The sequence below is a fragment of the Delphinapterus leucas genome, chromosome 2 (assembly GCF_059928025.1).
Source record: "Delphinapterus leucas isolate spDelLeu-1000000601 "Yukka" chromosome 2, BTC_Dleu_Yukka2, whole genome shotgun sequence".
Classification (NCBI taxonomy): Eukaryota; Metazoa; Chordata; class Mammalia; order Artiodactyla; family Monodontidae; genus Delphinapterus; species Delphinapterus leucas.
The window spans coordinates 30,547,681-30,560,374 of NC_143130.1; the positions used below are offsets into that span (position 1 = coordinate 30,547,681).

General features: G+C 51.4%; 1 protein-coding gene across 13 annotated transcripts in view; it reads left to right on the top strand.

Moving 5' to 3' along the window:
* PITRM1 (pitrilysin metallopeptidase 1) overlaps window positions 1-12,694 on the top strand; it is a 36,393-nt gene that overhangs the window by 18,923 nt on the left and 4,776 nt on the right. For 9 of the 13 annotated variants that reach the window (XR_002642165.3, XM_089906595.1, XM_089906601.1 and 6 more), the window contains exons 15-26: window positions 3,927-4,043; window positions 5,395-5,527; window positions 6,268-6,388; window positions 6,500-6,576; window positions 6,813-6,978; window positions 7,272-7,372; window positions 8,692-8,812; window positions 9,109-9,165; window positions 9,643-9,755; window positions 10,747-10,872; window positions 11,625-11,770; window positions 11,995-12,097. Coding sequence is in view for 12 of the 13 variants with exons in the window: in XM_089906595.1 (XP_089762721.1) it covers window positions 3,927-4,043; window positions 5,395-5,527; window positions 6,268-6,388; window positions 6,500-6,576; window positions 6,813-6,978; window positions 7,272-7,372; window positions 8,692-8,812; window positions 9,109-9,165; window positions 9,643-9,755; window positions 10,747-10,872; window positions 11,625-11,770; window positions 11,995-12,097 (1,381 nt within the window). In the remaining variant the exon portion in view is untranslated. Of the gene's footprint in view, window positions 1-3,926; window positions 4,044-5,394; window positions 5,528-6,267; window positions 6,389-6,499; window positions 6,577-6,812; window positions 6,979-7,271; window positions 7,373-8,691; window positions 8,813-8,912; window positions 9,054-9,108; window positions 9,166-9,642; window positions 9,756-10,746; window positions 10,873-11,624; window positions 11,771-11,994; window positions 12,098-12,179; window positions 12,570-12,694 lie in introns of those variants that run through there. The other 4 variants (XM_089906604.1, XM_022554611.2, XM_089906602.1 and 1 more) reach the window with 3 other exon arrangements.

Here is a 12,694-nt window from a genome sequence, read left to right on the forward strand (position 1 = left end):
TTCTAGGTGTTTTTTAAACATTTCTTGCATCTTCTTGATCTTTGTCTCTATTCTTTTTCCCAAGGTCCTGATCATCTTCACTATCATTATTCTGAATTCTTTTTCTGGAAAGTTGCCTATCTCCACTTCATTTAGTTGTTTTTCTGTGGTTTTATCTTGTTCCTTCATCTGGTACAAAGTCCTCTACCTTTTCATCTTGTCTATCTTTCTGTGGATGTGGTTTTTGTTCCACAGGCTGCAGGATTGTAGTTCTTGCTTCTGCTTTCTGCCCTCTGGTGGATGAGGCTATCTAGAGGCTTGTGCAAGTTTCCTGATGGGAGGGACTGGTGATGCGTAGAGCTGGGTGTTGCTCTGGTGGGCAGAGCTCAGTAAAACTTTAATCTGCTTGTCTGCTGATGGGTGGGACTGGGTTCCCTCCCTGTTGGTTGTTTGGCCTGAGGCGACCCAACACTGGAGCCTACTGGCTCTTTGGTGGGGCTAATGGCAGACTCTGGGAGGGCTCACGCCAAGGAGTACTTCCCAGAAATTCTGCTGCCAGTGTCCTTGTCCCCATGGTGAGACACAGCCACCCCCCCGCCTCTGCCGGAGACCCTCCAACACTAGCAGGTAGGTCTGGTTCAGTCTCCTATAGGGTCACTGCTCCTTCCCCTGGGTCCCGATGCACACACTACTTTGTGTGTGCCCTCCAAGAATGGAGTCTCGTTTCTCCCAGTCCTGTCGAAGTCCTGCAGTCAAATCCTGCTAGCTTTCAAAGTCTGATTGTCTAGGAATTCCTCCTCCCGTTGCCAGACCCCTAGGTTGGGAACCCTGACGTGGGGCTCAGAACCTTCACTCCAGTGGGTGGACTTCTGTGGTATAAGTGTTCCCCAGTCTGTGAGTCACCCACTTAGCAGTTATGGGATTTGATTTTACTGTGATTGCACCCCTCCTACCATCTCATTGTGACTTCTCCTTTGTCTTTGGACGTGGGGTATCTTTTTTGTTGAGTTCCAGTGTCTTCCTGTCGATGATTGTTCAGCAGTTAGTTGTGATTCCCGTGCTCTCACAAGAGGGAGTAAGCGCACGTCCTTGTACTCTGCCATCTTGAACCAATCTATTATGAAATACTGAATATAGTTCCCTGTGCTATACAGTAGGACCTTGTTTATCTATTTTATATATAGTAGTGTGTATGCTAATCACAAACTCCTAATTTATCCCTCTTCCCTTTCCCTTTGGTAACCAGATGTTTGTTTTCTATGTCTGTGTGTCTGTTTTGTAAGTTCATTTGTATCATATTTTAGATTGCACATATAAGTAATATCATATGATACTTGTCTTTCTTTGTCTGACTTCACTTAATATGATAATCTCGAAGTCCATCCATGTTGCTACAAATGTCTTCCATAAATTTAACATGCTAATTGTGATTAATATGATAAACTTCTGCTTTGTGAGTGCCAATTGACAAGTTCCATCTTCCTTTTTTTAAGTTTTTTTTTAATTGAGGAAAAACTGACGTAATGTATTAGTTTCAGATGTATGACTTACTGATTTGATACATTTGTATATTGTGAGATGGTCACCACAATTAGTCTAGTTAACATCTGTCACCACATGTAGTTTTTTGTCTTGTGATGAGAACTTTTAAATTTTATCATCTTAGCAGTTTTCAAATCTCAATACAGTATTACTGACTTTAATAACAGTGCTGTACATTACACCCTCAGGGCTTACTTAGAACTGCAAACTTGTAGCTTTGACCCCTTCATCCATTCCCCGCCCCCCCCCCCCCCCCCCCCCCGCCCCACAACCACCAGTCTGTTCTCTGTATATATGAGCTTGCTTTTTTGTGTTTTTATTTTGTAGATTGCACCTATAAGTGAGTTCATAGGTATTTATTTTTCTCTATCTGACTTATTTCACTAAGCATAATACTCTCAAGGTTCATCCACATTGTTGCAAATTGCAGCATTTCCTCCTTTGTGACTGAGTAGTGTTCCACTGTGTGTGTGTGTGTATCACATCTTTTTTTACCCATTCATCTGTCAATGGACATTTAGTTTGTTTCCATATCTTGGCTGTTGTAAATAGTACTGCTGTGAACATTGGTGTGCATATATCTTTTCAAATTAGTGTTTTTATTTTCTTCAGATAAATAAGCAGGAGTAGGAGTGCTGGGTCATATGGTAGTTCTAGTTTTAATATTTTGAGGAACTGCCATACTGTTTTCCATAGTGGCTGCACCAATTTACATCCCCACAATCAGTGCACAATGGTTCCCTTTTCTCCACATCCTCACCAACACTTGTTATCTCTTGTCTTTTTTATTATAGCTGTTCTGACAGGTGTGAGGTGATGTCTCATGTGTTTTGATTTGCATTTCCCTGAAGAGTGATGTTGAGCACCTTTTCTTATAGCTGTTGGCCATCTGTGTGCTTCTTTGGAGAAATGCCTATTTAGGTCCTCAGCCCATGTTTTAATTGGATCGTTTGTATTTTGCTATTGAGTTCATTAAATATTTTGGATATTAGCCCCTTACCAGATAATATTTGATTTGCAAGTTTTCTCTCCCGCTGTGTACATGCCTTTTCATGTTGACAGATTCCTTTGCTGTCAGAAGCTTTTTAGTTTGATGTGGTCCCACCCATCTTCTGTCTGTGCTTATAGCCATTTGTGGCACAGAAGGTAATTCCATGCCTCAGCACAGACCGTGCGTTCCCTGAGTTGTCAGGCGTCTGGCCTGGCCGTGGAGGTACGTGTGAAGGGATGCAGGGCCTGGTTAAAGAGCGTGTTTCTGTCTTCCAGATCACTGCACAGCCCCTTAGGGAGGACACAGTGCTAGAGCATTTACTGTTAGGTCAGTAAGTCTTGAGTGTGGACTTCAGTGCAAAGAATCAGTGAGTCAGGGTCCAATCTGGAGATGAACACCAATGAGAAGTGGGAATGGGAGATTAATTTATTGGAAACATCAAACAATCTTCCAGTTTGGGGGTCTGTGTGTATCGTGTGAAGGGCCGTGGCTGGACCGTTGGGAGCCTGTGTCTGGTGGAGGAGAGTGCTCGCAGCCTCTGCTGCCCTGATGCATTTCCCCCCCCCAGAGGAGCAGCATCCAGATGGGAGCAGCTGAGCTGGGGCCGGTGGGCGTGTTCTCTAGGACAAGGACAGGAGGCCAAACGCAGAGAATGAAGCGTCTGAGGGGTGGCGTTGGGGTGCTCTGCTTGACTGTGGGGAGACGGCCAGGTCGGGGGGCCTTGAAAGTGCAGGGGGTTCCTCAGAGCATGGGGAGCCAGGTCCTCGGGCTTCCACGGGGCACAGGTGGGTCCCTGGGAGCAGCTGCGCCGAAACCCCTCTGTGGGCCGGGGACCCAGTGCTGGGGACTCGGGGAGGCGTGGGGGGTGAGGTAACAGCGGGAGCGCTGACTTTACCCCGTGACGTCCCCCAGCTACAGCCTGGGGCCCCTCCCCATGGGCTGCCCAGTCTGTACAAAAGGGGCATCTACCCTCTGATCAGGCCCAGAAAATGTATTTTACCCATTTTTGTAATGTGTGAACTTTATGTAATTACAGAAGCATATTGCTGAGGTTTGTGAAAATGACATAAGAATAAACAGGCACAAAAGTTAGTAAGTTTTAATCCACTAGTTCAGTCTCTAGTAGAAAATTTTGGTTGGGGGCAGAGGGGAAACTGCTGGAGCAAACTGCTCCCCCCTTTCCCCAGCAAAATCCTTCTCTTAAATTGCTGAGAATGAGAATTAGGAAGAGAGCTGCCTGCCGAGCTGGTTATTATGCTTCTAAATCTGGTTTCCTGGGAAACCTGAACCCCAGTGCTGACAGGCTCCCCACGCTTGGCATGGGAGAGGCTGAGTCTTAATGTAAGTTAATAAATAGGAGCTGAACTGAGTAAGAGCTTCTAAGTATCATCCTGGATGTTTATTCCCCTCTTAGGTTTGGAATTACAGGCTCAGCAAAGCCAACCTCAGGACGCGTCGTGTCTGCCCGCGTTGAAGGTGTCGGACATCGAGCCCCGCATCCCGTTCACTGAGGTGGAGGTGGCTCTGGCAGGTCGGTGGCGGGTCTTGGTGCCCCGGCTGGGGTTTAGGCTGTGTCTCAGCGTCCACAGGGGGAGAATCACCAGTGGGTGTCTTCATAGGACGTTCAAGCCCCGTTCCTAGTCCAGCTCAGCGATGGCAGATGTGGACTCGAGGGCCTGTGTGTGTTTTTCCCCGGGTGGGTCCGACAGGGCCGAGCTGCCTCTGGGGGCGGGGAGGCCTCAGGTTCCGCTGTGTGTGTGTTCATGCAGTTCTCAAGGGCACAGGCGTCCTCTGGGCCCCTTGCCCACACCCACTCCTTAGCCCAGCCGGGGTCCAGGGGCCCACAGCACTAGGTGTCGCATTGTGGGGCACGGAGGGGGTGGCAACCGCTCCTTCCTGGCGTCCCCCCACGTCTGCGCGCATCACTCGCTTCTGCTGGACACAGACATGCCCTGTGGTGCTGATGCTTCTCTACATGGCTGTGATGAGACTTTGCTGCTCCTTCCTGAGCAGGTCTGACAACAGCCTTACACCTTCACTGGTTCCCGCGTCTAGTTTAGGATTCAGGCTGTGCGCGAGCATCCCTTTGACTTGTGTGACATGCCTGTTGTTGTCGTCCCGGGGCCCGTCCCGTTTACCACACCTGATGCATTCATTTGCGCATGTACATTAGGCCTCCTCTCAGGCCCAGGCTTCTGGGAAGTGGGGTTCATGTGCCACTGATCGTTTAACCCCCTCAGGTTTGGTTTATCAATGAAGTTCATTGTGTTCAAGGAAGGAATCAGTGAAGTGATTTGTCATCAGTAGGCGCCTTAGCTCCTCCGCTGGTTCTCAGGGCACTGCGCTCGGGGTGTAAAAAGTAGAACACACAGTTGTGAGGGACCTGGGGCCACAGAGGCCTGGGGTGTCGAGCGTGGTGGGTTCCACTGTGCTGTGGGTCATGAGGGTCCTCGGGTTTGGGGACAGGACTTGTTAGGGGGTGAGTTGCATTTGGGGTGGGTGAAAGTGAGGTCACCTGTTGTGGGAGTGGCCTGCCAGAGTCCCTGCCGATACCCAGGAGGGTCTGGGTGCAGGCGGGGAGGGCGGCTGGGCTGCAGCTGGACTGTGGGGTGTTTAGAAAACCCCAAGAACGTTCATACTCTGCTCTCGTTTTTCACGAAGCGCAAGGATTACTTAGCGTTGAAGACTTTCAGCTTTTGTTGTAATGAAAGTCCAAGAGGGAAATTTGTCTGAATTATGGCAAATGAATAGTGTTATTTTGCTAATATAAAATGTAAACCATCATCCTTGAAAACCTTTAGCATTTAAAAAATATTAAATGATGGTTACATGGTTAAAACTTTACTGGTAAAAATTATAAAGAAGTGCCTTTCCTCCTGCAGCTGGGGACACACCCGTCCAGTACTGCACGCAGCCCACCAATGGCGTGATCTACTTCAGAGCCTTCTCGAGTCTGAACACCCTGCCCGAGGAGCTCCGGCCCTATGTGCCCCTCTTCTGCAACGTCCTCACCAAGTAAGGGGCTGCTTCTGGGGCGAAGACACGCATTTATAGAACTCTGCACGTCATCTCATATTTATTAGTGGATGTTTTCTGTGTGTGTTGTTTCAGTGTATCAGTAATCAATTTTCAGTGAGTCATTTTAATTTTCAAATCCCGTAGTGTTACAGAAAGGTGGATGGTATATTTGTTGAGAATTTTCCTTATGGTAATCATACTTTCTTACTAAAATACAGTACATTAAAATATTTATAAATGTAGAGCACAAGGTATTACAGATATAGCTATATCTCAACAACTGAGTTTCTTTTTAAGATTATGAAGAGATGATTATTTTCATCAGAAAATGTAAGCCTTTAAATATGACGTGTAGGCCTGGGGTCACCCCCGGAGGAGGTGAACCTTTCCCGAGTTCTCTGCCCTTTTATCAGTATGGCTCCCACCGCCTGCCCTTCCACGGCGGCGTGGATTCAGGAAAACTCAGTCATCGCCTTGGCTTGAATTAGTTCTTACATTAGGAACAGCGATTAGAAAGTTTCCTACAAAAGAAGTCGAAGTGACTTTCTTTTCTTAAGGCTCATTCTTCACATTTCACCCCCAAGACTACCTGACCAGAGCGGCTGCAGCCTGCAGAGTTTGGGGGTGGGGGTGGGGGTGGGGGCGGGAGCAGCTGCTGGGCTGGCAGGCGGTGGTTGGGGGGACATGCTGCATGGGAACCCGGCGCTCCCTGGTGACTCCACGCTCTCCCTGCACAGGCTGGGCTGCGGCGCCCTCGACTACAGGGAGCTGGCCCAGCAGGTGGACCTGAAGACGGGGGGCCTGGCTGCCGCCCCCCACGTGCTCCCCGACGACTCACACCTCGACACCTACGAGCAGGTAGCCGTTCCCTCAGCACAGAGTGGTGAGGGTTGGCTTCTCCTGCGTCTTTTTTTCCTTTAAATTATATCATAATTAATTTCTTATTCTTTTTCTTCTGTCATGATTTAGGGTGTGCTCTTTTCATCTTTCTGCCTTGATAGAAACCTACCAGACATGATGCATCTGTGGAGTGAAATCTTTAACAAGTAAGTATTTGCAAAGACGTAAATCCCCAGACATGCCAGAGACCCGAGTCTGCTGGGTCCTGGGAGCGGAAGCCGCATGCCTTTGTTGGTTGTTGGTTTCTTTCCCCGTGACTCCTGTGGACTCGTGACATCTCCAGGGGCGGTTTACATCATCTAAGAACCTACACTTAGCAAATTTCCCTGCTGTTGAAGGGGGCGTGGCTGGGTCTCATTTATTACCTTTTCTTTCTCCGCAGCCCCTGCTTTGAGGCCGAGGAGCACTTCCGAGTGCTGGTGAAGATGACAGCTCAGGAGCTGTCCAACGGGGTCCCCGACGCAGGCCACCTCTACGCGTCCATCAGGGCAGGCAGGACGCTGGCACCCGCGGGGGACCTGCAGGAGACCTTTGGGGGGATGGACCAGGTGACGCGCTCAGGGGCGGCTGGGTCTCCGGGGCTCGTAATAGATTGTTCGTGTCTCAGGAAGGCTCACTCAAACTGGCCAAGTTTCATGGGGAAAAAGTTTTTTCGCTCACCCTCCTCCTTCCAGCCTGCAGCCCCTCCCCCACCCCCCAGCCGAGCAAGTACGCGTCCCCCACGAGCACAGAACCTGGCCCTGCCGCTGCCCCACCCCGTGTCCCCGCAGGACCCCGTATCAGGGAAGTCTGGTCCAGGCCAAGGGCGCATCTATCTCTACCTGTCAGTTCTCTGGCTTAGGTGAGGCTCATGAAGAGAATCGCAGAGATGACGGACATCAAGCCCATCCTGAGGAAGCTCCCACGCATCAGGAAGCATCTTTTGAACCGCGATAACTTCAGGTGGGGTTGCAGTTTGTTTCTAAGCAGAGACTCCACCCTCATCCTGTGTCACTACGTGGAGTTGTAGACGCTTTTAGGAAACGCTTGGGAGACTACAGAACCGTTCTAGACTCCAGACGTTCTAACCATGAAAGAGCTGTTTTATACAGAATTTGAACAAGTGTCTTGGGAGGTGGGGAGGAGGGCAGGCTGCTTTAACCTGGAGCCACAGGTGGACTCCCTGCTGCACGAGTCAACAGCCGATGTTCCGTAAATGAGCATCAGAGAGACCCCGCCGAGGTCCTCTTGCCCGAGGCCACGGTGAAAGCGCAGAGGTTCTTGTGAGAGTAATTGTGCACCAGTTTGGGGTGAACACCAGCCTCTGCACGTGGTCGGCCTTCAGCTCAGGTTGTGACACGAACGAGACTTAAAGGGGACGACAGCTGTTGAGGTGGCAGCACCCGCCTCACCGCCAGCGCTGCTGCCTTAGATGAGCTTGCATCTCCCTCCGTGGAACACGCCCCAGGACGTTGGCCCGGCAGTTCTTGGGAGTCACTAGCAGGCTCTCCCGGACCATCTGGGCAGCAGGAGGTTGGGGCCTCTGGCCAGCAGAGCTGGTGCCCAGTTAGTTCCTGGGCCGCCCGTGCACTCACGGCTGGAGTCTCAGGGAACTTAACCACGGGGCCCTTCTCTGTTTCCTCCATGAAATAGTCCTTTGCAGATTTAGGGCAAGGAAGGAGAGCATGTTTGCAAAGCAGTTGGTCTAGAGCCTAGAACACGTTGTCATGGTACCTGTTATTTCAACGAAAATAGACTTAGTATTTATGGCCAAAACCAGAAAGGATACAATTTGTCAGTGTACTGTATGTATGATGGTGTCTGTGATTCTGCAGAGTTCAGAAGAGCCACAGAGAAATGTTTTTGGGGAGCGTGGCAGTTCTTTGCCTACTCACACTTTTCTACTTTAATGACTGGTTCATTCTGTTCCAGACAATAATTACTCTGATACTGTAGCCCTGAAGGCACTGTTGGAGATCTAGTCTCTGCGTCCTCCTTGTTCTCAGGAGAGCACAGAGTTTAGCGGAGCTGGCTGCTTATTGTCTGTAACACACTGAGATAAGGGACAGGCTTTTTTGTACCTGGAAAACGTGGTGAAGGAAGACGGCTGTAGTGTTGCCTTGTTTGGCTGCTGTTTTATTCGGTTTTTGTTTTTACATGTAAACGTTTTTACACTTTTGAGCATTATTTTGTATGTGAGTCATTTTTGTTTTAATTATGCAAAATGTAACATTTTTATTTTTCATAGTAATGGTTTTCTGCACATAGACTTTTAAAAACAGATGTTCCGTGAATGCTACTCCCCAGCAAATGTCTCAGGTGGAGAATTCGGTGGACAACTTCCTCAGGACTCTCAGCCGGAGTAAGAAGGAGTGGAAGCCTGCGCGCCCACATGTGGTGGAGGTGAGGTTGTGCCCCCTGCCCGCCCGCCTGCCCGTGGGGCCAGGAACCCCAGTGAATCCAAACCCTGTAGTTTGGCCTTCGATCCTGTGCTCCCCTGTAGCCACTTGAGCCTTGCAGTGAAGTCTCCTGATTGGAGGACCACTTGGGCTGGGGATGCAGCAGCCTCAGAGCTGGGAGCCTTGAGCAGATGTACCCTGACGCTTGTCGTGAGCTCTGTGCACTTCCTAGAACGTACCTTACCTGCCCACGTGAGCTTAGGTATTTACTCATTTCTCTGGGAAACATTTTACTTTCAGAAACCTGCACCTAAGGGACCTGGCAGGCACTCCCCATTCACGAGGAAGCTGGTGACGGTGAGTCCCTTCTGCTTAATGCCCTGCCTGCTGCGCATCCGTGTGCCCTTCCGTCACCAGCTGGGTGGTGTCGGGTAGGACCGCCAGGTGCTGTCTGTGTGGACGCCTCGTGTTCAGTCCACCTGTGTTTAAACGTCACTGCCACATAGGGGTCACCTCCCCTCCTGTGCGCCCTGCTGCCCCTGAGCTCTGGTGGCTGGCCTGGCTTGTCCTTGGGGAGTGACCGAGCAAGGTCACACACACTGCCCTGGGAGTGGCATGGCATGAGATGGTCCCAGGGGAGTCTGGGTTGGGGGTAGGATACCTCATTCAGCTGTGAGGTGAGGTTGTGCAGGACGAGGTCATCAGTGCCTGGCTGTTACATGTGGGGACGTGGCTAGTGCCACCCAGGGTGTCACAGTGCGGGGGGGCTGGGTACTCGGGGGCACCTGCCCAGCTGGCCCCTGGGCCACACGTGGTGACGGCCTCTGCCCCTAGGACCCCACCTTCAAGCCCTGCCCGATGAAGACGCACTTCCAGCTCCCGTTCCCGGTCAACTACGTAGCCGAGTGTATCCGGACTGCCCCGTACGGGGCCCCGGCCCACGCCAGGTGCGAGGGGGTGGGGCTCCGCCGGGACGCTTAATGGTGGGTGCAGAGCAGGTGCGGTGCTGCCACCGGGCTCACGGGAAAGTGTGTCTGTGGGAAGTGTCATCACAGCTCCGCTTTTCCATCAGCTTGTTTCCGTGTTTACAGGAATCAGACACTCTGCCAGGCCCTCAGGAGTAGGAACGTGTGTTTCAATGTTGAATAGAAAGATGTAGGTTCAGAAACAAAAACAAGAGGTACCTACCTACTCCTGGGTGCTGGGATCATAGGTGTTTTTTCCATTCTTTTGTATTTTATAATTTCCCTTACGTAACAGAAATAAGTTTCTGAAAAAAGATGCGTGGAGGGTGGACCCCCCTGTCCCTGTTGGGGATCAGGGCCTATCTGCACGGGGTCTCCACCCTCTCCCGGAGCCTCGGGTTCACTCCTCCACCCGCGTCCCCTCTGCCTGCGTTGCCTGCTCTGTTGTAGAAAAGACCAGTCGAGGGGCTGGGGGGCGTGAGTGGGCAAGGCCCCCGTCGGGTCGGCCTGGCTGCTGTCCTTCCGGAACCACCTCGGCTGTGCTGGGGCAGCAGCTGTCACTGCTCACGATGGAAGCCTTGGGGACGTGGGACCCCTGATAGAAGCTCACGCTGTTAGAGTGTTTTCTGAGGGAGGGACGCCTCGTGTGTACACGCATGAGCGCACAGCTGACACAGGGGTTTAAGTAAGTGATAGGCCACACGTTCGCCCGCATCATGGAAACCACTCACTGCTAAATGTTCCGTGTGCCGCAGCAGGTCAAGCAGGAGGGAAGTTCCTGTCTCCGTCACCCAAGCCTCTGAAAGTTCATCTTCCTCACGTTTTTCTCCTATTTTAAAATTTAAGAAGGGTCATGATGTATGTATCACTTTACTTGGTTCTAAATTTTGTTCTCAGACACACTTGCCATTGTCTTGGGTTGCTGTGTGTTACATATTCAGTACTGCCCTGCCAGCTGCGTTGTTTTTTTCAGTCTCAAGATCCTGGCACGCTTGATGACAGCGAAATTTTTGCACACGGAAATTCGAGAAAAAGGCGGTGCTTATGGTGGAGGCGCCAGACTCAGCTACGGCGGGATCTTCACGCTCTACTCATACAGGTGAGTCGGGCCGTCTGGCCCCGGTGTTCTCACGCGGAGTGATCTTCAGAAAAACGCTTCCCCTGTCTTCGCTGGGCCGGCGTGTAACCCCACCCAGCAAGGTCGTTTAGGCTGCAGGCCTTAGGGACAGCGGGAGGGGACAGAAAATAGCTCTGGGGTTTGGTAACCAGGGTGTGTAAGATGACCTGGAAGCTCTCCGGGGCTGGGCTAGGTCTTCAGGCCCAGACTGTTCCGCCCTTTTACGTCTCTGTTCTGTGGCCCTGCTGCCGCCCCCGACTGCTTCATGTCCCGTGACATGGACTGATGTGGTCATGCAGGGGCTGCGGGTCTCGAGGGACATGAAAAACGAGGCGTTTCCCACAAGATGCCCTCAGGACGTGTGAATGAGGGGCCTTGGAGCTCTTTCTGTTCAGGGGAGGACCCTGGAAACTGGCCTCTGAGGGGTGATCATTGCGCCGTCTGGGTGCATCTTATGAGCGTCTTCTGTTCCTTCTGGCCGGTCCCCCGGCTCTCCTGTCCTGGGACACAGCAGTGTAGTCAGTGATCAGGTGGCAAAGTGCGGGTGACAGGTGAGGTCTGCACGGAGAGTGTCGGTGGCTTGTGTGGCCACATGTCAATTTCCAGAGTACTGGGTTGTCTGGACTGTTAAAACAGCATTAACAACCCCGAAGCATGGAAGAACTGAAGTCGTGCCTGGGTGTCCCCTATACTTTTTCTGCTAAACATGTGAGTCTGACTCCTTGGGTCTCCAGGGACCCGCATTCCACGGAGACGCTGCAGTCCTTCCTGAGGGCCGTCGACTGGGCGAAGTCTGGGAGGTTCACGCAGCAGGACATCAACGAGGCAAAGCTCTCTGTCTTCGCCGCCGTGGATGCTCCGGTAGCTCCTTCAGACAAAGGTATCTGGCATAGGTAGCGTGCCTCGAGCCGTGGTGTCAACAGCCGGGACCCCACGCGGCTCCCCGGGCTCGCGCCCTCCCAGCCTCCACGAGACCGTGCATCTCAGCCGAGTCGGGAGGAGAGCGGGCGCGTGACGGGCAGTGGTGTGACCTTTGGTGGAAACAGGCTGTAAAGGGCCAAGGTGGCCACATGCCCCTCCATCCTGTCGCTTGTGCTCACTCAGGCCTGGACTGCTTCCTGTATGGCCTCTCGGATGAGGCGAAGCAGGCGCACCGCGAGCAGCTCTTCGCTGTCAGCCACGAAGATCTGGTTGACGTGAGCAACAGGTGAGTAGGGGCCAGGTGGTTTAGTGCCCAGACCCTGCGCCCCCTGCTGCTGCCTGGGTGACCCCCACCCGTCCACCTGCAGGTACCTGGGCGCCGGGAGGAGCACACATGGCATAGCTGTGCTCGGACCAGACAATGAGAGCATTACCAAGGACCCGTCGTGGATAGTTAGATAGCAGATGACCCTGACTCCATGGGACTTGGCCCAGCCTTAGGCCTCCTGACACTGAGCTCTGTGCTTTTCCGACCATTATTATTTTTTTGCAAAACTCTTGATCATATGTATATGTGATCATATATATCATTACAATTTTGCCTGGCAAGTCAGACGAAAACTCTTCTGTCTTGAAGAAGGAAATAATCATGTACTAAGTGCCAGAGATGCACAGATTATAGTTTTTAAGACTTTCTAATGCTATGAATGCTTAATCCTAGAACATGTATTTTAAAAATAAAAGGTGACTCTGACCTACCTATGCTTTATAGTCATTATTATTTTAAATCACTTTTGTTAAAGCAGTTTTTAGGACCTTTATGGAAATGCACGAGCAAAGGGACAGAGGTGTCCTGACGTCTGCTCTCCACTCACCCCGGTGG